This window comes from Panthera tigris, chromosome D2 (genome assembly GCF_018350195.1).
Source record: "Panthera tigris isolate Pti1 chromosome D2, P.tigris_Pti1_mat1.1, whole genome shotgun sequence".
Lineage (NCBI taxonomy): Eukaryota > Metazoa > Chordata > Mammalia > Carnivora > Felidae > Panthera > Panthera tigris.
Window position 1 is genome coordinate 54,092,531 of NC_056670.1, and position 27,591 is coordinate 54,120,121.

Consider the following 27,591-nt stretch of genomic DNA (forward strand, 5'->3'; position numbering starts at 1 on the left):
AATTTAACCTTACCCAGAAAGAGATCTGGCCTTTGCCATCTGCCTTCTGGGAATTAATCTCTGAACCCATAATGTCATCCCAATGGGAGTATCTTTGTGCCAGATCAATAATGTGATTCAGCGTGGGGACTTTGAGCCATCAAAAGCTCACCCTCGGGCTGGAGAGTGAGACTGGCCACATGAGCAGTGGATAAAAACTCTGGGCACAACAGCTCAGGAGAACTTCAAGACTGACAGTTCCCTGAACATACTGTCACATCTCAATCCACACTCTGAACTGCAATTTTCCAAATGTCTTTTAGAAACTTCTTTCTAGAGGTCCTGTCCTTGGCCCAATTAACAAAACGTAGGGGTTGAACTGAATTTTGGCTTGTGGGTCAGAACACGGGGATTGATGGTCTTTAGGCTACATCAGACAGGAACTAATGCATCCTGACTCCCTAGGAGAGGTCAACAAAAGTCTCTGTGCTTGGTTCTTCCCTAGAGCTCACTTTGGACTTCTTCTCTTGGCTGTTATTAATCTGTATCCTCTCCCTGTAATCCACCATAACTGTGAGTATATGAATATAATAGCTTTCGATGAGTTGAGTCCTAGCAAAATATGAAACCTGAGGGTACTTTTTGGAATCCGTTCAATGAGTATTTCGTGTCAGAAATCACGGTGTTCTCTGGTGGAGTCTTTTCCTTCCAACTTCGTTTGGCCCTAATTCGTGTACAGGCATTCATAAAAGAGGACTCTAACTCACATTAACGGTCTTTAGCAGTCTTTAACTGCTTCCATGTCAATTTTCTCATGATATCTTTTTGCTACTGCCATTTCTGGAGCACAAACACAAGAGTCAAACCAGAGGAAATGAGTTGATTTACGCCCAAAGCTAATGTGGTAGTCAAGAATCAGGCAGGAAAGACTGGAGGCAACCGGTACAGAATTAACAAAATGTAGGGGTTGAACTGGAGTTTGGCTTGTGGGTCAGAACATAGGGATTGATGGCCTTCTGGCTACACCAGACAGGAAGCTTGGTATCACACTCACCAGTTCATCAGGCTCCCTGTCTCTTCTGGAGTAACACTCTGACCTGGGGACACAGGTGTAGATTCCCTGAACCAACCAGGTCAATACCCAGACCTGGCCAGGCAATGATGGCCAGGCAAGGAAGCAGGGATAAGGTAATACCTCTCCCAGAGTCAGGGAGTCGGCACTAAAATTATTGCAGTTCTTTCTAGAAGGTTCTGATCCAAAAACCTAGGTCCACATTCACAGATTAGGAGGCTGGTCAGAAGCCACGGTTGACAATCCAGAGTCGAGCTACCTCTTGAGGGCAGGAGTCTGGAGGGTGGGTTTAAACCGGGCAACTCCTAGGACTCTACCACCCTCCACCTCAGACAGCAACTCCATCCTCCCAATCTTGGATGCACACGGCTCCTAAACCCACACTCTGAACTCCAAGTTTCCAAATATCTTTTAGAAACTCCTTCCTAGAGGTCCTGCCCTTTCCCCAAAACTGAGTATGTGAAACTATGGAATTCAACATCCCTTTCTCTCCCTTCATAAAGCCACTGCATCCATGAGCACCTCAGCCGTCCTCCTAGTCAACCAGGGGAGGCACTTCCTTCTCAGCAGGTTCACATCTCCAAGCTCCTCAAACACACTGTACCAAGCCCTGCCACTTCACTCTTCCACATGCACTTTCCCCCCTGGCCCTGGTTCTTCATTCCCGCTGCCCTCAAGGCCACCAACTGCAATTACTGGAAGGCTGTGACAGGCCTCCGGATGTGCATAACTAGGAGGGTTGTCATCAAAGAGCACCTGCTGTGTGCCTGGCTCATGCTAGATCTTGGTGTGAAAGAGCTCACTGAATCCCAGCAACTCTACTCAGGCCATCCCCATTTTATAGATGAGGAAACTGAAGCTCGCCAAGGCTGAATGAGTTGCCCACATCACAAAGACGGTAAGTGGCAGAGCTGAGCCTCAACAGAGGGCTGTGTCACTGCAGAACTAGACCAGGTCTCATAGGATGAGGGAGCTGAAGCAAGGACTGGAAACAGGAGCCACCTCTGAAATGCGGGTGTCAAAGGGTCACGTAAGGAAAGAAACCAGGACACAGGTGCTGGGCAGTAGCACAAGACTGGAGCTTCCAGTCTGGGCAAATGATCAGCAACTTGTAGATATACAGGGATGGAAGGAGGTGGTGAAGCCAGGGAGCGGGCAGAGAAGGCAGACAGAGCAGCTGGGGCACAGATGCTGGCCCTGGTGATAAGGGAGGGAGCTGGACGCTACTGGACATCAGCTATCTGTGAAGGCACTGCGAGCAGGAAGCATGCCCTGTCGTTGGCAAGAGACACTCGCTGCCTCATATGTGCGCTGCTGGTCCGGGCTGAACGTGGCTGCCTGCAGATGGTGCAGAAAATGGTTTGCCTGAGGCTTGTCGAGGCCCATGGACTCCCAGGCCCTGTGACAGGACTAGAGGCCGCTGCGGGGTAGGCAGGTCATCAGCCAGAGGCCCAAGCGGAGGGAGCAGGCAGGGATGAGGGGAGGGCTGAGGAGCCGCGTGGACAAAGCCAGTCAAGAGTCTGCAGTATGCTGGTCCGTGAGCAGTACAGTAAGAGGAAAGGTCTCCAGCTGGGAGGTCCCATCCTCGGAGTCACATCCTTTTTTAACCTCACCCCAGTGTTAACTCATCCCAGCCTCTTTGGTACTTACTCTTCCCTTTACTCAAACCCAGCTTCTTCCTTCCACCCCAAACTGCCCTGATGTGTAATCTCGAATCTGACCTCAGTGAATGGGATTCTGTTTGTGTCAGGTTAATCCCCAAACTTCCCAAGGTCATAGAGCATTTTGGAGCTAGGAAGCTTGGAAAGCAGCTTGCACAGGTCCCTCATACTTTACATGGTCTTCAAAGGTGTGGCTTCCCCAGTCGGAAAGCACAGAAGTGGACTAGCAGCCCACGCCAGACTCCTCTGTTGCAGCAAAAGGACTTCTGTCCTCACCTAATGCACCTAGAATTACTCTCCTTTTCCTTCCCTTCTCCCCATTTCTCGCCACAATTCCCAGTGACTACTTAGTGCCTGGCACACAGATGATGCTAACTAAATGTCTGTTGGCTTGGAGCCAATGAACTCCACTTACCAGGAGGAAAATAATCTACTAAAACTGATTTTTACCTTGGAAGTGTGCACGACTGGGCTATCCCCTAATTCTTCAATGTATTTGCGTTTTCAAACAAGATCTTTTTTCACCCAAGTGAGTTGTCAGAATTCGTAGGATATAGAATTATTTGGAGACTAGAGAGCTTCTTAAAGTACTCAAATCACTGCACGGCACTGTAAGCCCAAGCCAAGACTACTGGGCGAAAGAGTAGCAGGTGTTCTATGTTAGTGCCACTCTATAACCACCAGGGGAGCTCAAGGACCCTCTCCTCCTCCCATTCGCTCTACCTTTTACCACCAGAGAAAGGGCCCTGAGCTTGCTAAGGTCATTTTATTGGGCCATGAGCTGTAGGTATGGTCTTTTTCTTTAAATTATCCCTTAGGATTGTCTCTTCCTCAAACATCCTTGGGAGCTAGATCTTCCCAGTTAGACCTGGAGAGGCTGGATTAAGCTAGCCTTAGGAAGGAATTATTTTGCCTTCATTGCTTGGCCCTACCTTTTCAGGTATGGGTTCAGGAATATGAGGCCAGGAAGCTTCTTTCAACCAATAGTGCTGGCAGCCACTTATGCCTGCCCTGAGACCAGGGAAAAAGAAGCCCTCCACAGGGAGGCAACATTATCAGAACAGGGTTTGTGCTCAAACCCTAGCCTGGCCTAGTCCTTGGGCATCTGCCTTGGCGCTGGTTATAGGTGGCTGGGACAGGAAGTCAGTTTCCTGGGCATGACCCGGGATGCTGGGCACCAACCATCCTCATCCAACAGAATTCCATCTCATCACAACACACTGCTCCCCACTGCACCAAAAAGTTTGTGTGTCCCACTTCCTTTTGTCTCCAGTCCCAAGGAAGTGGACATTATCCTAATTCCTTTACTCCCTTCATTCCCATCCAGAAAGGAAGAAATCCCCTTTCCCTACAGCAGGAGCTTTCAAATGTGGTCCTTAGGGCAGCAGCAGCAGCATGACCGGGAACTTGTCAGAAATGTAAACCCTCCAACCCCACCTGAAACCTACAAGCGGGAATCATAAATCCTAAAGCTCTGGCCTGGGACGCAGCACCTTGTCATTTTACTCCAGTGATTCTGATGCAGCTCCAATGTGAGAACCAGTGCCATGTGGAGGGCAGGGGGCCACAAAGCCAGCTGTCCCTGTGAAACCTCAGTGTTTCTCAGTGCCCAGAACACTTTGTGGGATGGGGGGGGGGTGAGTGGGGAGGGGCCCTCTGGAGCACCCTCTCTAGAGAGGTCAAAATAATCACAATCATAACCTACGAATAGCAGCTAAGGGCTTGTTCCATGTCACTAGGCAGGTGCAAAAACTTTACATCCTCCACGCTCACAGGAATGCTATGAGGCAGGTGCAATTATCAAGCCCATTCTACAGATGAGATCACTAGGGTTGAGACAGTGAAATGTCCCGTTCACAGTTGCACAGCCACAGGTGGTAGAATGCCGATCTATTGGGTTCCCAGGTCCCAGTTCTCAACACCACTCTCTAGACACCCTGAACAATGGATCAGATGGGAGGTGGGCTGCATATGGGAGCTTCTTTTGTTTCCCTTGGCTCCTAGTGTGCAGGGGCCTCAGAATTGCTCTTCTGTTCCTGCTGCTTTGGCCGCCAGGTCACCCCCACCAGGCTTGAGCCCTGCCCCACCGTCTTCCTGGGAGCCTGGCCAGTCAGGCACCTGCACTTCTCAGCCTCCCTTGGCTTCTCCCCTCCTACTGCCCCAGCCCTGCCTGGCCAGTTACACCCAGCCCTCAAAAGCGGGGATGGCCTTGCAAAACCTCCCCTCTAGCCCATCTCACCACTCCCTCCCATGCCCCTAAGCCACCTCTGTCCTCTGCAAAGCCATCGGCTCCCTAATGAGGTTTCTCCTCATCTCTGGTCAAAAGCTAACAAAGTGGTGGCTGCTGCTATGCGTCTGCCTGAAGCAAGTGAATACCCATTAGTTCAGGGCACTGATCACCACCCATCACACGTGGAGTGAGGTGTTGACCGTTCTAGGGACCCCTGGGAGAGTTAGGAGGCAGCAGATGAATTCGTACCTTTCTGAGCAAAAGCAGGAGGGCCTCCCTCCCTCCCAGTATGACTTTGAACAGCTCCCCCCAGCACAGGGGTCACACACCTGGTTTGCTTTCATGTTGTGGGGTTTCCTGAGGGCTCGTGGGGCTGCTGCTTGGGACTTCCCTGTAGGAAGACGAGGCCCGGAGAGTCACCGCTCCCTTCCCAGTGCAGATTTTCGTTGGATCCATGTCTGAAAAGGAAAGGCACAAAAGAGAAGCCTGAATCCCAGGCTCCTGAAGGATTAAAGCCAGTAGTCAGCTAGCAACTCATTACAGCCAGAGAATGAGATGAACCTGCTTATAGCCATGGAGAGCCTTATGGTCAGTGTGGTGGTCAATGAAAATTAATTTGTGGGTGGAGGAGAAAGACGAATCCCATTTTCGGAGGTTTACCACACGTCATGAGGTTCGGGGAAAATGGAGGCAACAATGAGTTCTGTGTAAGTTATAATTATCAGCTGAAAACATTTCAAAATGAATGCAGGTTAATTCCTTTTATTAGATGAGGCTTGGGCTGGTGAGCAGACTTCTGACCAATTAGTAAGGCACAATTCAAGCAAGAGCTGATGAGAGATTTCTCAAGCTTCCAGACCATTCTTCCTATAAAAGAGCAAGCTGGAAACATTGGGAATCAAGTTGTTCTGGGGAGAATCAGTGCTCCCTGCAGTTCCCCATTGGAAAAAGAAAAAGGAAAAGGAAAAGGAAAAGAAAATCTTTTATCAGCAAGTCAAGACCCTTGAAATGATGACAGGATGTGCTGCCTGTGGAGAAAGATCATGGGTAAGAGCCTCACATTCCAAACTTCATGAATTCACACCAAAGAAAATGACAAGAAGCGCTAAATCCTTCAGTGAGCAGTGTTCATCGCACCCCCCACTGAGCCTTCCCTGGGTCCCGACCTCTCCTACAGTTCACAATGGCCTAACAGCAGACCCAGGCGATCTTTCAAAATTCCACTGAGAAGGATTTTAAAACAGACCTCAGAAGATCTAGATGTCCATCCCTAGGAAAACCAGTGATGGGGAGGCCAGAAACTGACATAGATCAATCACACAGTGCTAGAAAGCACGTGTTTCCTTCTGTGCAGCTAGAGCTGAACTGAATTCCACAGTTCATTTTTTCAAATTGCTCACAGCACGGCCTGGACCTCTGACCTAAAATTGTCAAGACTGCGATTATATGGTAAGGCTGAAGGTGGGTGATGGGCAGGATGTAGGCTCAGACATCAACCCCACCCCATTCCCGTGCCAGGGCAGGGAGAAGCCTCTTCCCTCCTTCTTTCCAAGTCCAGCAGCCTCTTTCCAACAGCTCAGATGAACGACCACTGCATGACAGGAGAGAGCCCCGTCAGCACCTCTTCCCAGTGAGAGTGAAGCACAAAAACACAAAGTATGGCAGAGCAGGCGGCAGCCTTGGGGAGCATGCGACTTGTCTAACCCTGTCAAGAGGATAAGTGACTGATGTCGCAAAACTACCGGGAAAACTGATTCATGGTCTTTTCAAAAATTTTTTTTTCAACGTTTTTTTATTTATTTTTGGGACAGAGAGAGACAGAGCATGAACGGGGGAGGGGCAGAGAGAGAGGGAGACACAGAATCGGAAACAGGCTCCAGGCTCCGAGCCATCAGCCCAGAGCCTGACGCGGGGCTCGAACTCACGGACCGCGAGATCGTGACCTGGCTGAAGTCGGACGCTTAACCGACTGCGCCACCCAGGCGCCCCTGATTCATGGTCTTTTCAAAAAGGATGAGCAGCAAACTGACAAATCCAGCCATCCTAGGTTCCCAGGTCCATAACCAGATCTGCCCAACTCCTGAAAGCCCCACTGGGATAAAGCGCCACCTCAGCCTCACTTGTCCCGTTTGGCACAGAAGGAAGCTACGTGCCAGAGCAGAGAGCTGAAGGGCACCCTCTCCTTGGAGAGGAGGTGAAGTAGGGGGTTGAGGAGGAAAATGGCCCAGCAAGCCTCACAGGGGTGCATCTAGTTAGGTATCTAAGGCAGCTGCTTCAAGTTCAGCCCAACTCAGAGGTTCCTTCTGGGGATACATTCATTCTCGGGGAGACTGAAGTTTTAAATAAAATACTGGGAGCTGGAAGCCCCTCTGCAAAGCCACGTGCCTCATGTACCTCCATGTATCACATACCTCATGTACCAAAGACCCAGGGAAGAGTAAATGATTAGCCTCTGGACTGACCCTTCTACTAAAGAGAGGAGGGGCAAGGCACCTGTCAGTTCTTCTCCAGACTTGCTGGCTCACAGACACACCCACACACACACACACACACACACACACACGAAGAAAGGAAACCAGCCAAGGATGTGAGAGGGAATAAGGATTAAGCCTTTGAGTCTGTTAGAAGGAAAGAAAGGAAAAACATGCATGATAAGCTAATGAAAGAAAGAAAGAAAGAAAGAGAGAGAGAGAGAGAGAGAGAAAGAAAGAAAGAAAGAAAGAAAGAAAGAAAGAAAGAAAGAAAGAAAGAAAGAAAGAAAGAAAGAAACCCAAGAAAAGATACCTGGAGGGAGTACCAGGCCTGAAGAGCTTTTCACTGTCTTCACGGGAATTATTTTAACAGCAGAAATAGAGCGTGCACGTAAAGGGTCGGCAGTTGCTGAAAACACAAAAGGGTAAATGGTGTATCCAGAAAGAACATTTGGGAAACACTCAGGCAGTTGAGGAACTGGGCAGGGACAATAGGAGGAAGTCGCCCACACGAAAAGAACAATATGAAGAGCAGTAGATGCGGTAATTTAAAATAACCTGCTTTCCCTCTCCAGGGTTCCATGCCAATATGGCAGAACCCTCCCACCGTCACCCATACGCAGTTGGTCAGTGTTCATCTGTGCCTCGTGCCACAGCAGGAATGTGCCAAGGCTCTGGACAAAGAGATTTCCAGACACACAGATGGCCTGGCACACAGAGGAAGGGAGAGCACCCAGCGTCCAAGGGGCCCCTGAGAGAATAATGCCGGGGTGTCTGTGCTGGGGGCAGGGCCGTGAGGAGGAGAGCTCTGGCTCAGGCCCCAGATGAGCGGAGGAGGGAAGGGAACAAGCTGCTGAGCTGCCTGGTCCTCTCAGACACCACAGCTGCTTCCCCACCATCACAACTTCCGGGGTCCTGTGTCTGCTCTCACAACCATGGTCCTCTGTCCCCGAGCAAATCAGAACCTCCATCTGTTGGGCAGCAGATGGTCTTGCTCAAACCGGCCTTTCCTGGACAAGAGGTTGCCAGGTGTCCAGTGCGTGCTCAAGGCTCTGGGAAGCACCCACGGATGCAGCCCAGGATCCTGACAGCCAGCATGTGGGTAAGAGAACTAGGATGGCTGCCTGGGATGTGGCCAGGGATGTGTCCTTATATCCTGGGTGCTCATACTTCTCCATCTGCAGGCTGCCCTGCACCCCCTGTGTCCCCAAATTCTGGAGTCTCAATGGTGGGCACATCCCCGAACCTTCCTCCTCACGATAAGCTTGTTGGGGGGCCTCCCCTCACCCTCTCGCCCTAATGGCAGCAAATAGAGATGGGAGCTCATGTGTCATGGCACCAATGTCACCCCAACGAGCAGCACTCCGAGGTCTTATGGCCCCAGATCTACGTAATAACTGGGGGTGAGGCTGTTTGGGAAGCAAGATGGTCACCAGTGCATCAGTATCACGCAGGTGAGCCTGTCTGGGGACAGGAGGGATGTAGGCACCTCAACCTTGGAGAGTTCACCTTCCAGTCCATCATGCTGCTGCTTCATAAGGCAGTCACATAGCATACGGCCATCAACAACTAAGTAGATAATAGCAATATTACCTGTATTAAGATGCTTTCACAGCAATCCTACTGCCTGCTCCTTATGACCACCTGGGATTTTTGTTACCATTTTCAGAGGAAAAAGCAAGAGGCTCAGAGCTGCTCAGAGTCATCCAGCTTTTAGGTGAAGAGGCTGGAGCTTAGATGTCCTGGCACCTGGTTCAGTGACCTGTTCAGTTCCCCCAGGCCGCCATGATCACCTTCAGGTGACATCTGCTGCCTCCTTTCCAAATGAAGGTTGAGTCTTACCGAGTTGAGAGTGGAATCCACCTGCCACCCTCTCCCACACCCCTGAAGTCTCCTCTACTGATGAATTCACGGGGATGGGGTTGGTGGCCTCACAAGTTTTCTAAGCATCAGGGCCCAACCCCTCCCCATGCTCACCGGATGCTTAAACACACCCCTGGAGCCATGCCACAGGCACTGCCCCTCAACGCTCCCAAGCGTAACTTAGTAAGATTGTCCAAGGCCCTGAGAACATGGACCCACACCATGAGAGAGGGGTGGTCGGGGAGGGAAGCAGGGAGGCAAGGAGCACAGAGCAGCAGAGGAGATGACCCCCAAACCAACTGGCCCTCCCCCTTCCCCATCTCCTCCTGTGCTCTATGCCTTCCCTTCCCGGCTGCTCCTCCTGACTTTACACTTTGCCTGGTCTCAAGAGGAATATTTGGCTGAACCAGAAGGAAATTACGAAGGCCAAATGTGTCACTTTCTGAAATTATTCTTTGAGAGATGGTGCATTTTGACTTGAATGCTCAATGACAGGACTTTTGCCCCCTCTCATTGATACCACAAAATGTATTGGGATGAGCACAGATTTGGAATCACCAAAACTCCGAATTTGAAGCAGGAATAAACACTGCATAACATCTAATTCCCTCATTTTCTAGATAAGGGCACTCACATCCATAAAGACGATGGACCTCCCGAGATGTCTGTCTGTGAGCAGCAGAAGCAAGGTACTTCACCACTCTGCTCATGACACACTGCAGAAGTGACATGGGAGCCTTGCTGCCCAGCTACTTGGGCAGCCACGTTGAGACACTGACCATGAGAGACCACAGGGCAAACAGGACCTCAAAGGTCATCTTACCCATAATTCACTTCACACTTAAATCTTTTGTCCGAAAATGTTTAAAACCTGAAAATCGAAGATGCACAGGAAACTAATGCCACCAAAATAACTTATTTCAGCATTAGAGGGTCTTGCCTCAGGGTCAGGACTGTGAGCGTGTCACTATTTACCGTAGGTGAAGGTAAAATGCTGGGCGAGAGAGACTTCAGGCCGATAAATGCCATTCACACCAGGCGTGACACAGGCCTCAGTCGGTGTACTTGACCTGTTGTTACTCACATCTTATGAGTGGGGGACAGGTTTTAACACGTCACCTCACAGTGGAAAAGAGCGACCTTGCACCCACGAGATGCAAGAACATGCTCAAAGTTGGCATGAGAAACAGGTCTCCAGTTTATGACCCGATTTGACCAGTGACTGCTCATGGCAGGCCAGTGGCCCAGGCCCAACATACTCTGCTCCACGTAGAACTGCTTTGTGGTACCAGCCGGGCTTCCCCTCAAGACCTTACCTTTGTCCTGCCCATTGCTGCCTGGCGCCAACCCGTTCACCACGGCTTTAGAAACACCAACATCACATTCTGAAAGAGACACAAAGAACACAGGCTTGGGATTATGTGCCCCCAACATTTATTGAGTCCTGCTGATGTGACATGCTGGGACAGGCAGGCTTTCTCGGGGCCTGAGGAGGGCCCCCTTGGGCACCACGGGAGAACTCTGAGCATGTGGTGTGGCTTGAACCAGGAGAGAACACAAAAGCTGTTTGGGGATGGGAAGTATGTGGTAGATGACAAACTCTCCTGCTATTAGAAAAAAAAAAAAAAATCTGCCTGGGGGACCTGAGTGGCTCAGTCATTTAAGAGTCCGACTCTTGGTTTCAGCTCAGGTCATGACCTCATGGTTTGTGAGTTTGAGCCCCATATAGGGTTCTGTGCTGACAGCGCAGAGCCTGCTGGGGATTCTCTCTCCCTCGCTCTCTGCCCCTCCCCCACTTGCTCTGTCTCTCTCAAAAATAAATAAATTTTTAAAAAGTAAAATAAAATAAAATAAAATAAAATAAAATAAAAATCTGCTTAATTCCCTCAAAATGGTATCTCCTGAATGACAAAAGCTTAGCTGCTCACTGGCAAGCTGACTCGAAGGCTAGCTCAAACACATCCCTGGGCATCCAGAGTGAGAGCTGTCAGCAGACAGAGACCTCAGGTTCTTTGACACCTTCCTTCACCTCACACCCACATCCCCGGTCACAAAGGCATGCTATCCCTCCCCTGCAATGTCTCTGGACACTGCCCCTCCTCACCTGCCCACTATCCCCCATTGAGGCTCTTGGGTTTCTGTCCCAGAGATGACACGGTTCCCCAACCACCGCCTCCCCACGCCCCACCTCCATTCTGTCCCTTCTCTATGCCCGCTGCCAATCTACGTCTGGAGAGAACCGTCTAGCTCCTGATCTAACCATGGCCCTTTCCGGGTTAAAGAGCCTCAGGGTGCAGGACAGATGAAAGCAAAATGGCTCAATGCAATAGTATCTTCTTAAACCCCTCTACTGTAAGTAGTGGGTATTTCACCTCTGTTTTGAAAATGAAAATATTGGGATTTAGTCTGGGAATTCATTCATTTCAATTATTTCCATGAGGAAAAAAAATGTATTCCAAATTCCCCCAAATGCACATATGATTGTTAAGAACCTAATTTTTTAGTAAGTTGGATGACGTGTACCTTGGCCTACCTGATTATATTTAAATTAACTGACCTTTCTGATAATTAAAAGCAAGCAAACACACAAGCCACAGTGGCCAGCAGCTACCTCAAGGGACAAAGCCTGGGCAGCTCAGCTTGGATTCTGGGCTCTCCAGCCACTGGTCCCAGCCTTTCCCTGCTGCATTTCCCTCCTCAGCTGCCTGCCACCCCCGTCTCCTCACAACATCCCCCCCACCCCCCCGCACCTCCCACCACCAGCATGTCAGATACTTCCAGACCGGCAAGGCCCACGCCAGGAATGCCTCCTCCTCTTTCCTTACCTTGGGGAAATCCCGTGCATCCTTGAGGCTCACCTCAAACGTCACTTCTTCTAGGTCAGCTAAGACATTTCTGAGTTCTGCCCAGCTGGAGGCACTGAGAGACCCCAGCTACCCACCGGCAGCCTAAGCCCCCGACCAAGTCCCCCCTTCCTGAATTGACAGAGGCAGGCCCAAGAAGGCAAGCAGGTGGGCAGACAGAACCCGCCACCCTGAGACCTGTGACCAGCGCGCTTGGAGTGACCCCACCCCCGCCCCCCGACAGCAAAAGAGCCACCAAGCCACAAATAGAATCATAACAGCTATGGCTTTTTATTTATTTTTGAATATATTTTTAAAGTTTATTTATTTATTTTGAGAGAGACAGAGACAGCACGAGTGGAGAATGGGCAGAGAGACAGGGAGAGAGAATCCCAAGCAGGGTCTGTATTGTCAGTGCAGAGCCCGATGTGGGACCCAAACCCAAGAAACCGTGAGATCATGATCTGAGCCAAAACCAAGAGTCAGACACTTAACCGACTGGGCCACCCAGGTGCTCCTTTAATATTTCTGAGAGAGAGAGAGAGAGAGAGAGAGAGAGAGAGAGAGAGAGAGAGAGAGAGAGAGAGAGAGAATGCACATAAGCAAGAGGCAGAGAAGAACGGACACAGAGGGTCCAAAGCGGGCTCTGCACTGACAGCAGAGAGCCTGATGTGGGGCTCAAACTCATGAACTGCGAGATCATGACCTGAGCCGAAGTCAGACGTTTAACCAACTGAGCCACCCAGGCGCCCCAGCTATGGCTTTTTAAATATCTATTTGCTTGGATCTGAGGTTCCACGCTAAGCATTCCACAATTAGCATCTCATTTTTATACTTCAGACCCAGTCCCTTGGAGCTAGGAGTTAGGGACTCCTATCTTATAGGTAAGAAATTTGAAGTCCACAGAGGATGCCAGGCCTGCCCAAGATCACTAAGCTGCGGTTTGAATTCGGGTCTGCTCCATCCCACAGGGCATCTTCTTGACCCCAGCAGGGATAAACATTTTTGATTTTTTAAAATAAAAAATGTCTCCTACATATTCTATAAACTAAATATATTCTATATGAAATAGCTTATATGCTATTTCCCCAAATGCTGGGCCTGAAGCCCTGCCCCAAATCCCAGTAGCTCATCTGGCTGAGACTGGGTCACCTACCTAGGCTCTCAACAATCAGCCTCACTGACAGGCCAGCCTGGATGCTCCTGGATCCAGACCCAAGCAGGGCCACCACCCCTCCCCGCCGGCAGCCTAGACCTCCTGACTCTGGCCCGTAGGTTCTGTCCTGCTCACTGCCCTGTCCACCTACAGATGAAGGCTAATTCTCCCAGATGCCATTATCTCCCTCGCACCTACATTTCAGGGATGGGTGGAAGGAGGGCATTGGCAAGAAGGCCAGAAACCGAAGCTGCATTACCCCACTTGTTCTTTCTGTAACTCTCCCTTCCCCGTGCACCTGCCCCAGTTCGTCTTCACTGTCTCCTTTCTGGGGCCGTAGGCCTTGCTTCAGGCCTCCCTACGCTAGCACTGGGGCAGCCTCTGAGCTGCCACCAGGCCCAGCCCCACGTATTTCCTTTCCTTTCTTTCTTTTCATTAAATATAGCTAGACTTGAAGAAAATATGCAAAACAGTTCCATCGCCTCAGATTCAGACCTCTGCGACATCGTGTGTTGGTGTCCACAGCCTGGGTTTGCCTAAACTTCACACTACACACTAGCCGGTTATCACAGGTAAATCATGAATCTCTCAGGGTCTCAGTTTCCCCATCGACAGAATGGGACTGGTACCTCATGCTCACGTTTGTGGGTTTGCCAGGAGGATGCAAGGAGATAACACGAGCAAAGCACTTCCCTCAGTGACTGGCAGCCCCCTCCAAACTCGGAATAAAAAGAATGCATTACTGAATGGATAAAGAAGATATGGCATATATATACAATGGAGTATTACTCGGCAATCAAAAAGAATGATATCTTGCCATTTGCAACTACATGGATGGAACTGGAGGGTATTTTGCTAAGTGAAATTAGAGAAAGACAAATATCATATGACTTCACTCATATGAGGACTTTAAGAGACAAAACAGATGACATAAGGGAAGGGAAGCAAAAATCATATAAAAACAGGGAGGGGGACAAAACAGAAGAGACTCATAAATTTGGAGAACAAACGGAGGGTTCTCCAGGGAGAACAACCCCTGGAGGGGTTGTGGGAGGCGGGATGGGCTAAATGGGTAAGGGGCACTAAGGAATCTACTCCCGAAATCATTGGTGCACTATATGCTAACTTGGATGTAAACTAAATAAATAAAAATATTTTTTTTAAAAAGTGCCATCATTTTCATGCTTCTCTTTCCACCAAAGGTTAAAACTAATGTTTTCTACACAGCTGCTTTCTTCCTAATGATCTATTTCTTTTTAATGTTTATTTATTTTTGAGAGAGAGAGAGAGAGAGAGAGAGCGAGCAGGGGAGGATCAGAGAGAGGGAGATACAGACTCTGAAGAGGGCTCCAGGCTCTGAGCTGTCAGCACAGAGCCCCAGATGTGGGGCTCGAACTTACGAACAGTGAGATCATGACCAGAGCCAAAGCCCGACGCTTAACCGACTGAGCCACCCAGGTGCCCTTAATGATCACTTTCAATACTGGCATAATATTCCATCAAACAAATGCACATCAGGAACCTGCTCACTCCCCACCTTCGTGTGGGTGATGTTTTTGTTTCCTCTGAATTAAGATGGAAATTCCCAAGAGTGAGATTATCAGGCCAAAAGGTCCGGATTTTTTGGACTCTTTCTATGAAATACCTTCTCGCACCACGCCTGACGGTGAACCTGGGAGAAGTCCAGTCCCGCAGGCCCATCCTCACCCTCACCTTCCTGCCGGGCCCCTCCCTTCTTCCTCCTTCTACCGTTAAGCGTGCCAGGAGCGGCAATGCCAGCTTAGGCGAACTCTGGTAGAGCCAGAAATTTTAGGGCAAAAGTTAAAAAAAAAAAAAGAAAGAAAGAAAAGTAAAAAATACATAAAAAATAAAAGCCCTGGCCTGTTTTAAATGACAGCAAAACCAAAAAGCCAAGCAAACAAAAAGAAAAAAAATGAGTTACAAAGCAGGAGCTCCTGGAGGTACCCAAGTCCACGTGGAGGGAAAAAGAAAGTGTGTGGCATCTGCATGTGCAGCAAAAGCGCTCAGGGAATCAGAGACAAGTCGAGTTCCCCTCCTCTCAAGGAGGACACGTGAGCTGAACCGACAACGGAGGACCCAACCCTGGTGATGCCGCGGGCACAGTACTTGAGAAGCACTGCCTCACTTCATCCTCACAAAGTCCGGGCAGGCCGGTGCTTTCATGATGTCCATTTCACAGAGGAGAATGCTGAGATGGCCCCCACGGGCCAGAGGCCAGACAGTTGGTGTGTGAGGAAGCCAAGTTGAGGCCCTGCACTGTTCCACCTGGAGCCATCCTCTGTCCTAAGCACATGCTGTCCTGCACAATTTAGGATTTGGCTAACAGGGCACTGTGTGTCAATAAATGGAAAGGCTTTTTATTTTTTTTTTCTTCATGTGTATTTATTTTAGAGAGAGAGAGAGACAGAGTGCGGGGAGTGGGGGGTGGCGGGGAGAGGGAGACACGGAACCTGAAGCAGGCTCCAGGTTCTGAGCTGTCAGCACAGAGCCCGGCACAGGGCTCGAACCCACTAACTATGAGATCATGAACTGAGCCAAAGTTTGGGACACTCAACTGACTGAGCTACCCAGGCTCCCGAGAAAGGCTTGTTTTTAATGGACAGAGATTAGATTAACACTCCAGAGAGAATGCAGAATTAGGAGACCTTTTTTCTTTTAAAGATTTATTTATTTTCAGAGAGAAAGCACATGCGCACAGGCGAACGGGGGAGGGGCAGAGAGAGAAAATCCCAAACCAGTTCTGTGCTGTCAGCACAGAGACCGACGCGGGGCTCAAACTCATGAACCGTGAGATCATGACCTGAGCAGAAATCAAGAGTTGGACGCTTAACCGACTGAGCCACCCAGGCACCCCCAGGAGACCTTTTTGAATGAGCTACAACTTGGTCATCTGCCCAACTCCCCCTCAGCCTACAGGTCTCAGGAGGCTGTAGGGCATGCTCAGAAGCCAAGGTGGGCCTTAGTCTCCAAATGGAAACTTCTCTGCCCTGAATTCTGGGCTGGAAAGCTGACAGTACTTGGCTACACAACGAGTGGGGACCTGTTCCCTTCTCTGTCTTCCCTTGCCCGTGCTTTCTATCCCCGCTCTAAACTAAAAATACTCAAAACTCAGGCTGGCGCCTGGGTGGCTCAGTAGGTTAAGCGTCCAACTCTTGATTTCAGATCAGGTCATGATCTCATAGTCATGAGATGGAGCCCTGTGTCCGATGCTGGGCGTGGAACCTGCTTAAGATTCTCGTTCTCATTCTTTCTCTCCCTCTCTCTCTTTCTCTCTCTCTCTCTCCCCACCTCCACCCCTCCCCTGTGCCCCCATGTGCACTCTCCCTCTCTCATAAATAAATAATAAAAATACTAAAAACTGTTCATTTCCTTAGGTCTTGATTGTTACTACCAAAGGCATAGCAAAAACGTAAGCAAACTGATGTTCCAGCCTTGATCAAGAAAACGTTAGAACAGCTCACTCCTTGGAGCAGTTATGGTCAATCTGTTTACTTTTGCTGTAGTCACTGGGATTAAATAATGCCACTGACTTGTACACATATGTCAACATTTATCAAGTTGTACACTCGAAACATCTGCAGTTCATTTTATGCCAATTGTATCTCAATAAAGTTGTTTAAAAATTAGAAATATATAAAAATTAGGACATAGCGCATGTGAAATGTAGATCATAGTTCTTAAGACATAACAGGTGCTCATTAAATCATTAATAACGAAGGTGATGGTAGCAATGACAACTTACGACAAAGCTTTGACGCCTACCCAGGTCTCAAAAAATAAAAAATGAAATGCATTTGGGGCCTTAAGAGTAGATGGGAAATCTGGGTAAACCACCCAGTTTTGTAGATTTGTTCAGAAGAGAAAGACAGGATTTAAAGTGACTTACCAGAGCTCATGGTGGTAACAGGACAAGTCTTCTGCAACTGGGGCTCTGAACTGCTCTGCAGAAAAACAAACACCAACACAACAGAATTGAGGAATGGTGGGTTCACAAGAAGTCCCAATGGTTTACATTAAGAATGCAAACACCATAATGCAAACACCATACATAATCCTTGATAAAACAGAGCGGAACGAGGAGTCTCCTGGCCATGCCTTTAGTTCTTGGTTGGCTACGTGGGAACATGACGTTGGGCACGTCACTCAACCTCCTTGGCCTCCATTTTGTCACCCGTACTTTGTTAAGATACTATCCAAGACCTCTTCCAGTTCTAAGATTCTATTAAAAACCCCAAGTTCCATGAATGCACATGGATCAAGGAGAGGGTGAAGGAAAGAACCAAATTTTGTGATAAAGAGGTAAGATCACAACAAAAACTGATTATCAAAGAATAATAAGCCACGTATATATAATAAGCTATATATACGTAGCTTATTATGAACAAGGAAATGTTCTTGATGCATCAAATATATTCATTTGATCTTCCCAATGACCCTACAAGGTAAGCACTGACACTGTATTAGTTTGCACAGATGAGGAGACCGGAGTACAGAGAGGGGCACAGATTGGTGGTGGAACCTAAACAGACTGACCTGAAGGTTGTGCACTCTGGGCCCCAAGGTGGGAATGCATTCTACTTACTCACTCACTATGGTCTCCTCCCAAGTCTTCAGTAACCACTGATCTGCTTTCTATCACTATAGTTTAACCCTTTTTTCTAGAACATTTTACACATGGCATCACAGTGTATGTAATCTTTTGCAGCTGGCTTCTCTCACTTAGCATACCACAATTTGGGAATTAGTCACGTATGTGGGGGTCTATTTCTGGCCTTTCTTCTGTTCCACTGGTCTGACTTTAACCCATAACTAATTATCTGACTGCCCTAGCTTTAGCCTAAGTCTTGAAATCAGGTAGTGTCAGTCTTCCAACTTCATTTTTTCTCAAAATCATTTTTGGCCCTTCTAGATCCTTCACATTTTCACACAGTTTAGAATCTTACCGATTTCTACCAAAAACAAAACAAAATAGAAACGGTGCTGGCCTTTTGATTGGGATCATGTTGAATCTATACAGCTGAAGGAAAATTAACATTTTAACAAAACTGGATTTTTCAATTCATGAGAATAGACTCTCCGTCCCTTTGTGCAGGTCTTTCATCTCTCAACAACATTCTATACTTTTCAAAGCACACATTTTGAATAAAAAGGTCTAGCTGAACATATTGGAAAGAAATCTGAAAAGCGAGCCTTCAGGATATACGGAACCTTGCTATTTAAAGTGTGGTCCACAGACCAGCAGTTCTGGCATCAGCTGGGAGCTTATTAAAAATGCAGAAACTCAGGCTTGACCCTACACCAACTGAATCAGAATCTGCATTTTAACAAGATCCCCAGCTGGTCTCTTTGCACTTTAAAATTGAGAAGCAATGAGGGAGAGGACATCAACTCTCTAGTTCATGACCCCTGTAATAAGAAGGCCACCGTATGGTCTGAGGGTCTGCACAAGGAGACCTGTGTTAGTTTCCTTTGTAACACACGGACCGCTGCCTTGGGCCGCTGCCTTGCTTACTGTCCTTGGAGCTGAGTAGGATGCTAGGGGCAAAAAGGAAATCATTCTAAGTCCTCTGCGGCCCCGAATCAGTGATAGCTTGTCTCTGACACTGTCAAATACGCCTGAGACTATCTGTGACCTTCAACAGCCGCCCCTCGCCCCCACCTGTGGAAACACTTGCTCTTTCAGTTAAGGAACACAACCTTCTGTGTTCTGTACACCCCAGTGGTGTCCAAGCCCGGTTTTAGGATACCCCAGTTTGCCTCCCAAGACCAAAAAGGCTGTCATCATGGCACCCAAACATTTTTATTTATAAAATAACTTTAATAATTTCATTAAGGTTTTGTTCAACTTTTAAAGTGATTGAAGACATGTTTTTGATTCAGCCATGAAGCTACCTTAATCAAATGTATTTTCTTTCTTTATAGTCCTTCCTAACCTTTATCTTCAACAAGTAGCATTTTTGTAGTTGTAAACTTAATGTCTGGCGGCTTTGTGTTTTAATTTTTAAACTAAAATTTCCTGAACATTTCTCTTGATTTTTACACAGTTATCATATCCATTATTTAATGGCTATATCATATTTTTTTGTAATCACCGTCCATAATTCACGTACCGATTCCCTCTGTATAGTTTAGTTTAATTCATCTTAATTTAAAAATAAGTACATGGCACAACAGCATTCTCGGGCTGGGAAAGAGATGAATGGAGAGGTCTTCTGAATCAAGCAAAAAAGATGCCACAACTCACACATGATGAAAATCACTGTCATACGCAGGTAGCCCTTTGCACACTTAATACTTTTCAATACAGATACTAGTAATTTCTAAGTGTCAGCCCCACACTTGCTTACAAACTGATCTAAAGTACATACGGTCAGGAAAAATATCCCAAATACCATCATTTTGCCACAAGTGCCCAGCAACCACAGAAGATACCACTTTAGCACTCTCTGGGAGCTGCGCCCCAACCCCATGCCAGAGGTTAACCATTTAGTGGTTGGAACTGTAAGATGGAAGGAGAATGGGCCCAGAGTGGCAGGACACTATTTGAACATTTTAAGAACTGGAATGACAGTGATAGGTGACAACGACCACGCCCAGGTGAGCAGCGGCTCCGGACACAGACTTTTTGGGTAGGAGATTCTGTTGCAGGCTCTCATTTGGTGACTGAGTCTGCAGCAGGTGACACATGGAGGGGGTAACGTAAAGTAAAATAAAATCTGCAGCAAGGGTGGCAGTGGCAGCTGTGCCAAGGAGGGCACCCAGTGTCCAGTCTTCATCAGTGGCGGCAGCAACTGTAGCGACATCCAATCCAGACCGTGTCAGGGCCTGATTTCAGCTCTCATTCCATCCGACTCAGCCTCCTTGAATTCCTGCCCCTGTTCTGGGCGCAGTTCTCCAGCCTCCACAAATCTGAACGACCCAAGATCTTACCAACAAACCCCCTCTTCAGTTGGAGTTAGCCAGAGGCAGTTTCTGGTCATCTGCAACCTGAGAATCTTGACCGGAACAAGAAGGGGGGGGGGTGGGTCCCAAGGTTTCATTCTGAGAGGAGGATCTTCATTCCTCTCCCCTGAAGTAAGGCCAACTGGATCTGAATCCCATGTGGCTCAGTAAAGGGTTTTGTCTCTACAACCTGAACAGCTCTGAGTCAGGGTGGTGAGGATGTGACCAGGAAGGTGCACAAACGGAGTCTGAAAGTCATAGTCTTGAAAGTCATAGTCTAGTCCCTGCAGTTTATTTAGAAATAATGCAAGCTATTAAAATCATATGTAGAATGTGAGAATTTATTTTACATAAAACCCCCTGACACTTAATATTTACTTAAAAACTAAGCTGTAAAGAGTTTGATGTGGTTGAGAACATGATGCCATGTCTTTGGAATTTCTCTCACAAGCCCCTCCAAAAGAAGCAGGCACCTTTGGGTAAAAGCCAAAAAGATGAACAGTGCCACCTAGTGACAAAAACATACAGCTGCCGGCGGACAGCTATCCCACTATGAGTTGCAGGAACCTACACAGTGTCACAGCTTGGGTGGGCCAGCGAAGGTCAAGTGGCCATTCCATGCCTTGGGCAGTCAGGACCTACAGTACTTGGTTAAAGGGCCACAGCATCAACACAGACATTCCAACAGAAGAACAAGATGTGAAGTAGCCAGACTTGTTAAGAATACAACTGGATAATTAATGGTTCCGCATGGTCCCTCCCTAATTCCATGACCCTGTAATTCTGAGATAAGTCTTGATGACACAGAGTGAATAATTACTAAAAAGCAAAAATTATACTCATGCTTCCAGCTCAAATAGGATCCAATAACTAAATATGGCTTGTTTATTGGAGAAGGAAAGAAGGTCCTTCCTTATATGGATGGTTCGGGGATATATAACAAGGGAAGAATTGAGTTTGTAAAAATGAACTCAAGGTCCAGCAAAGATTCTGGGAAAAGAAGGAGTTTCGGGTTGACCTCTCACACAGGGTGCTCCAGCTTCTCCTGTGCCCACGGTGTTTGGCTTCTATTGTTTCTCTCCACATATGTACATAAGGACATGTGTACACCCACCCCCCCCCCCCACACACACACACTTTTAAGTTTCCATAGGAGAGACACTGTGTCATCCTCATGGCGTTCAGTCATGAACTTTGTCCTTGTCTCTAGTCAGCCTTTAGAACCTAATTTTGGAGTCTTCACTTCAAGATAACCAGGATCCTCCTTAAATCCACAGTAGCTGCCTAAAAGCAAGCTAGCTCCCCATTCCAACCAAACCATACTCTGGCTTTGAAACCCCATCTGGGACTTGATTTGATATATTTGCAGCTACCTCCTTCCAATGGCTTGAAAAGAACAGTGATAGCTCACAAAGCCCCAGAATAAATGCTTGGCCTTATTGCTTTTTATACTTTGCTGACCCACCAGCAAAGCCAAATTTCTCCAATTTTTTTGACAGTTCATCCTCTTCTTAATCTCTATTAATGGTCATGTCTCTTCAAATGCACACTCTACATTGCTGGAGAGGGTGCAGAAGGTTCTTCAGAAAGCCACAAAGGATAAACATTGAGTCGCTGACACTTCCTTTCAAGGGGAGAAAGATAGGATAAACTCGACCCTGACATTAACTTCAGTCTGGAATCCCATGACACAGCTGGGGGCTCAAAACACAACAAACACACAGTTTTTGTGAAAAGAGCCATGCTTCTGGAGAGGGAACTATAGGAAAACACATCAGAAAGGCCATCCCCCACATCCTCTCATTTCCTCCTGGAGTCTCTCCAACTGGTTTCCGCTCTAACCAATTATCTGAAATGGCCTTCAGAAAGGTTTCCAGTGCACACACGGCCAAGCCCAACACTGGCTTCTGCACTGGTCGGGGCCTCGCTGACCTTTCCACTGAATTTAAAACACTTAACTCCTTCTTCCTCCCATAAAACTTCCAGGTCCTGATTTCTAAGTGTCACCGTGGATTGGTTTACGTCAGCCCATGGGGATCTTCTTTCTAGAACAGGGCCTCCATAGTTCTTCCAGGAGTTTAAAGACCTAGCAGACCCTGCACTGGGTCCTCATCCCTCTCCTTCTTCATGCTCTTTTCCTTGAGGATTTCATCTGGAATGGGAGAGCTGGAAGGATCCATGCCAGGTTACCTAGCCCATTTCCCTGGTTTCTTGCCTGTTTTGGAAGGACGCTCATGCCACAGTGCACGTAACCCACCCACCCGTTCCCCACCTTTCACTCCAACCATGGTGGCTGTGCTTTTACTGATTTCATTCATTTATAATTTCCTGAGTTTTCCTGGGATGATTGGGTTCTGTGGCTACAAAACAAAGGTTCCTAAACCAGAAATCTAACCCATATCCTTACTGGGGTGCAAAAACGGATTCAGATAAAGTTTCTCTTTGTCTTTTTACCCCTTCTACTAAGTCCCCTATCCCTCTTCTTCCTCCTCAGGCCATCTTCAGCCTTTGGCCCCTTGGCAACAGATACAGAATTCCAGATGAGAATCAGCCCTCCACAGTCAATGCACAGACTGGAAGTGCCATTTCCCTCATTAGAACCTTTCAATAGCACTCCATTACTCACTGAACACCGAGTCCTGATAACCAGCTGCGAGAGCCGGCTGAGTCCTTCACTCATCTTGCCCCACTTTGCCTTCCCATCTGTGTCTGCTCCTCCAATCAGGCCTCATTCATGGAACCCGCTAGACAGTGAGCACCTTCTGGTAGGGCAGGGTCTCCCTCTTCTCTGTACCCCAACATCTGGTACGGTGCCTGGCAAGCACCCAGTTAACGGTGGAGTGAATCATCGTCCCTCACACACTGTTTTCTCCTCTTTTCCTTGTCACTCCCTTCCCACCCCACACCTGACAAGCTGCCTGGTCTGATCAATTCCTCCTTCTTCGTGAGTCATAACCTCAGCCACCTCTGTGCTTCCATCCTCATACTCACCATTGTGTTCCACCTCCTTATTCCTTGACCATTACAATGGCCTGATCAGCCTCAGAACCACCCTGTACAGCCCATATAGTGCCACACTGTGGCTTTAGCAGGGGAAGACGACTTCTTATGTGTCAAATTCCCACAGGGAAAATGATCCACAGAGCTCCTGTGAACTCAGAGGGGCTGGCTTGGGCAGTACAGAGAAAACAGAAAAAAGACAGCAAACTTCCTAGGAAGGAACAATGTGGCTAAAACACTGGCCTGGTGACACTGTTCAAACAGTATTTCTTTCATGCCTGCTATGCACCCAGGATGGTGCTTAGCCCAGAGGAGACCAGCATGAATCAGACAGCTGCAGTCTTTGAGGCCACCACAGAATTTTAGGGTGACACACATGTCCCACTGAAATACAATATGATGGGTAACCCTTCTGCTAGCAATCTGAGCTAAGTGTTATGGGACCACAGAAAGGAATAATTTCTGCACAGGAGAGAGAATCAAGGAATGAATGCTAACATCTTCAAACGTTCGAAGACATACTTCTCAACTCACCTCAGATGTTACACTTTGGGAAATGCAGGTCTAAAAATTTAAGTCCAGATTCCTGAATATACCATACGGCCATGAAGACAAGGTCCTGATGAGCCTCCCAGGCTCATCTCCATATATTCAATAAACCCTAAACTCCACTGTACCAGATTTGTCACTCCTTCTGAATCCCAAAGAAGAGTCTCCAAGTCATTCATGTCATTGTTTCTTCCCACCACTAAGACCCTTTCCCTTACCTCCTCAACCTTTAATGCCAGATGCACTGGCCCAACACAAATGAAAGGGTTTGGATTTTGCTTTAGCTTTCATTTTATTTTATTTTATTCTGTTTATTTTTGAGAGAGAGAGAGGGAGAGAGCGCCACCGAATCCGAAGCAGGCTCCAGGCTCCGAGCTGTGAGCATAGAGCCCGATGCGGGGTTTGAACCCACGAACCTTGAGATCATGACCTGAGCCAAAGTTGGATGCTTAACCGACTGAGCCGCCCAGGCGCCCCTTAGTTTTGTTTTTAATCACCACAAAAAGTTGTGATGATAAGGAACTCATTTTAACAAGACCAATTTATAATCACAGAATTCAGGAATCCCACGCCCAAGTGCCCACTAAAATCATCACACTCTCATCCCAGGCCTTTCCCAGAGATGGGTCAGATTTGAAGCTAGAAGACTAATTATAAAAGATTGCAATACAACTGCAATCACGTTTTACCTTTTATACTTAAATGGAGCCTTTAAGCAAACATAAAAAGTTGATGCTGCCAACAAAATTGACAATAAGCGAAATACAGCCCCTAAATAGTTTCAAGTCTTATAAATGCAATATTATTTGAGCTTCAAATAATAGAATTTGGGTGACAACTTGTAATCATATGTTACATTATGTTTTTAAAAATGCATGGTTTGCAGCAAACATAACAGAGAGGGTTAATATCCTTATCTTATAGTATACTCATACTCACTGCCAGGAAAAAAAATTTAAAAAGCATGAAGAAATAATTCCCAGAAGAAAAAAGGCAAACAAACAAACCTATAAGAAAATGCTCACTTAACCTGATTAGCTTTAAAAAAAAAATAGATTCAAATAATGTCTTTTTTTTTTTAACTTCTTAAATTAGTCCACAAATTTAAAAACACCAACACTCAGCTGAGGCAAAGGCACTGACATTTTCCTACCAGTAACACTGTAAACGGTTATCACTGTTTTGAACGTAACACATCCAGAGCTATCCACCTCAATCCCTTTGTGCTTTTGGGGAATCTAGCCCAAAGAAAGAATCCCAAATGACAACAAAGCTACACAGCGATGTTTACCACAGCTTTACTAATAATAGTGAGAACCTGGACACTCTCTGGTGTTCAGTAACAGGAAGCCAATTACACGGCCACACACCCCTCTGGGTGGACTGTTGGACAGTTACAAAGATAATGGTTATGTAGACCACACAACATGGGAAAACACTTCTTACAAGATTAGGTGAAGAAAGCAGTGTGTAGGTTTGTAGGACATCTGTGATTCTAGTTATGTAAAAAATAAAACCTATTTCATATATTGGAAAGGAAACATGCCCAAATTCTAATCATGATTTGGTAGCATGGAATTACAGGTAACTTTTAAATTTCACTTCTATTTTCCAGACTGTTTATACGACATTTCTTTTTTTAACAAAAAAGTAATGTTTTTTAGCTCATACCTAGCATTTGTTATGCAATTGTGTCATCTTCAGAACTTTCAACAGAAAGTTCTAGGCGACAAGCTAGAAAACGCACCACTAACAACACTGTCTATTTGAACACAGTCCCACATGATGCAATCTTCCACAGGACTAATAGCGAATGCCCCAAATGTGGGATTCCAACATTAATCTCCAGTGATTGCTTTTGTTTAATGAAGCCAAACTACTCCCGTGTAGTTCCTTATGAGGACAGGGGGGGCGATAAAAAGACTAAGATGTTCAGCCAGATTTCCTAAAGAAGCAATCGCACCAAAACATTTCATCTTAAAATAGTCAGCAGGGGCTGCCTGGTGACAACACACACCCAGTACCCCACTGCTCCCCACGCCTGCTCGCTGCCAATTCCCTGCTCCAAACCCGACTTCATGGCATTCCAGAGCCCTGAGCTCCTTCTCAAACTCTTTATATGTACAACTCTGGGCACACACGGTTTCTCAAACATGTATTGTTAACCAAGACAAGTCTTAAATACAAAACTGGCCCATTTGTGTTTCCCAAATATGGCTGTGTCTACAGAACTAAAACAAAGGTGTCTAATTGTAGCATCCCGCACATTTGGAACCCTCCATTGAGACAATCTAGATAATTCAAACTAGGGCAGATTCCCAAATTCATGAGATAAAAGGAAAACATCTTAGCTCTGTTTCCATTGTGAACATATAACCTCAAACTAATAAAGGCAAGCCCAGGAGACAGATGATGCCTTTTGTCTCCACAGTCACTACATGATGCCTCCTTGTAGGGAAAGGATAGACAAGGGCATTTTGAATTCTCAGAAGAGTCAAGGTTGGGCCAGAGTCTAGTGGTCTAGTCTTAGTAACTAAGAAGTTACTAAGTGTGGCTGAAAAAAAAAAAAAATTCTAAAAAAGGGGTCAATTGGAGCCTGAGAATGGGAAAGAAGCGTGGGTTTGATATTGGCAGGAGAGGTGTCCACTCTTATAGACAATCCATAGTTCCCTCTCATCTTGGCTTTTGAACCACAGAACTCCTAAGGCTATTCACCACATCATCTATCACAGACGTCTGCAGCACAGGCCCATACCACGCTCAGGAATGAGGGAACAGAAGTTCCATTCAGTAAAAAGACGCTGGGTCTTTTGCAAATACATAACTTAAATACTTCAATTCATAATACTGGCTTATTCAGGAATTGCTTGTTTTCCTTAAGGAGTTTTGAAATTTTTACTGAATGTATATTAGCCTAGCAAAGAGCCAATATGGAACACTGAAAACATTATTTCTTCTGAGAAAATCTCTCTTCTTAGTGGTATCTGCTTAATAACTGAGGTGGAACACATATAGACCCAAAATCAATGATCCTTTAACTCAGGTCTTGGAGGCCAAGGGCTTCATCAGACCCTGGGTCCCTACCAGTAATAAACATGAGACCCCAACTTCCATTAGTCACTAATCAGTGAATTATATATTAACTACTTTTTCTCTATTCTCATAATCTCATTTTGTGCTGGTTTTAGGCAATTTTTCAATATATCAGGTATAAAAGCTGCATCCAAGCATTCGAGAACATAGTGCAAATTTCTGAAATGGGTTTTCTTCAAACTAAGCTGACATCACTAAAATATAGTAGCAAACTCATAGCAAACATTCAATATTTTTTTTAAAAATCCATGACAACTCTCATACCAGACTACTTGGAAACAGGTTGGCATCTAGTATATATTTTATATAAATAGAAATTTATATTTATGCATGTATATATGCACACATTTATGACTTCAGCTGCCCTATGTATACCCAACTATATCAATCATCACTTTGAATGCAAATGGTCTACACGCACCAATTAAAAGACAGATTGTCAGAGTGGATAAAACAACAAGACTCAACTGTATGCTGTCTCTAAGAAGCCCACATCAACTACAAAGACACATATAGATAAAAATTAAATGCATGCAGAAAAAGAAACCATGCTAACAGTTGCTACATGTGCTTAGTGTCTGCAGAAAACAACAAAAATCCAGGGTGAGAAGAACAGGGTTTGAATCCAAACTGCCAGGGTTGCGCAAACTGGGAAGTGCCTTAGTTTGCTCAGTTTCAGTTTACTCACCTATCCAAGGAAATTAATAATAT

The 27,591-nt window shown here is 46.7% G+C and overlaps 1 protein-coding gene across 19 annotated transcripts in view; it reads right to left on the bottom strand.

Annotated features, from left to right (window-relative positions):
* Nucleotides 1–27,591, bottom strand: part of SORBS1 (sorbin and SH3 domain containing 1) — a 145,226-nt gene that overhangs the window by 102,506 nt on the left and 15,129 nt on the right. For 10 of the 19 annotated variants that reach the window (XM_042961130.1, XM_042961131.1, XM_042961137.1 and 7 more), the window contains exons 2-5: nt 17,183–17,237; nt 10,593–10,661; nt 7,727–7,822; nt 5,272–5,400 (exon numbers count right to left, since the gene is read on the bottom strand). In XM_042961130.1, the coding sequence (XP_042817064.1) occupies nt 5,272–5,400; nt 7,727–7,822; nt 10,593–10,661; nt 17,183–17,237 (349 nt within the window). The remainder of the gene's footprint in view (nt 1–5,271; nt 5,401–7,726; nt 7,823–10,592; nt 10,662–17,182; nt 17,238–27,591) is intronic. The other 9 variants (XM_042961141.1, XM_042961140.1, XM_042961139.1 and 6 more) reach the window with 1 other exon arrangement.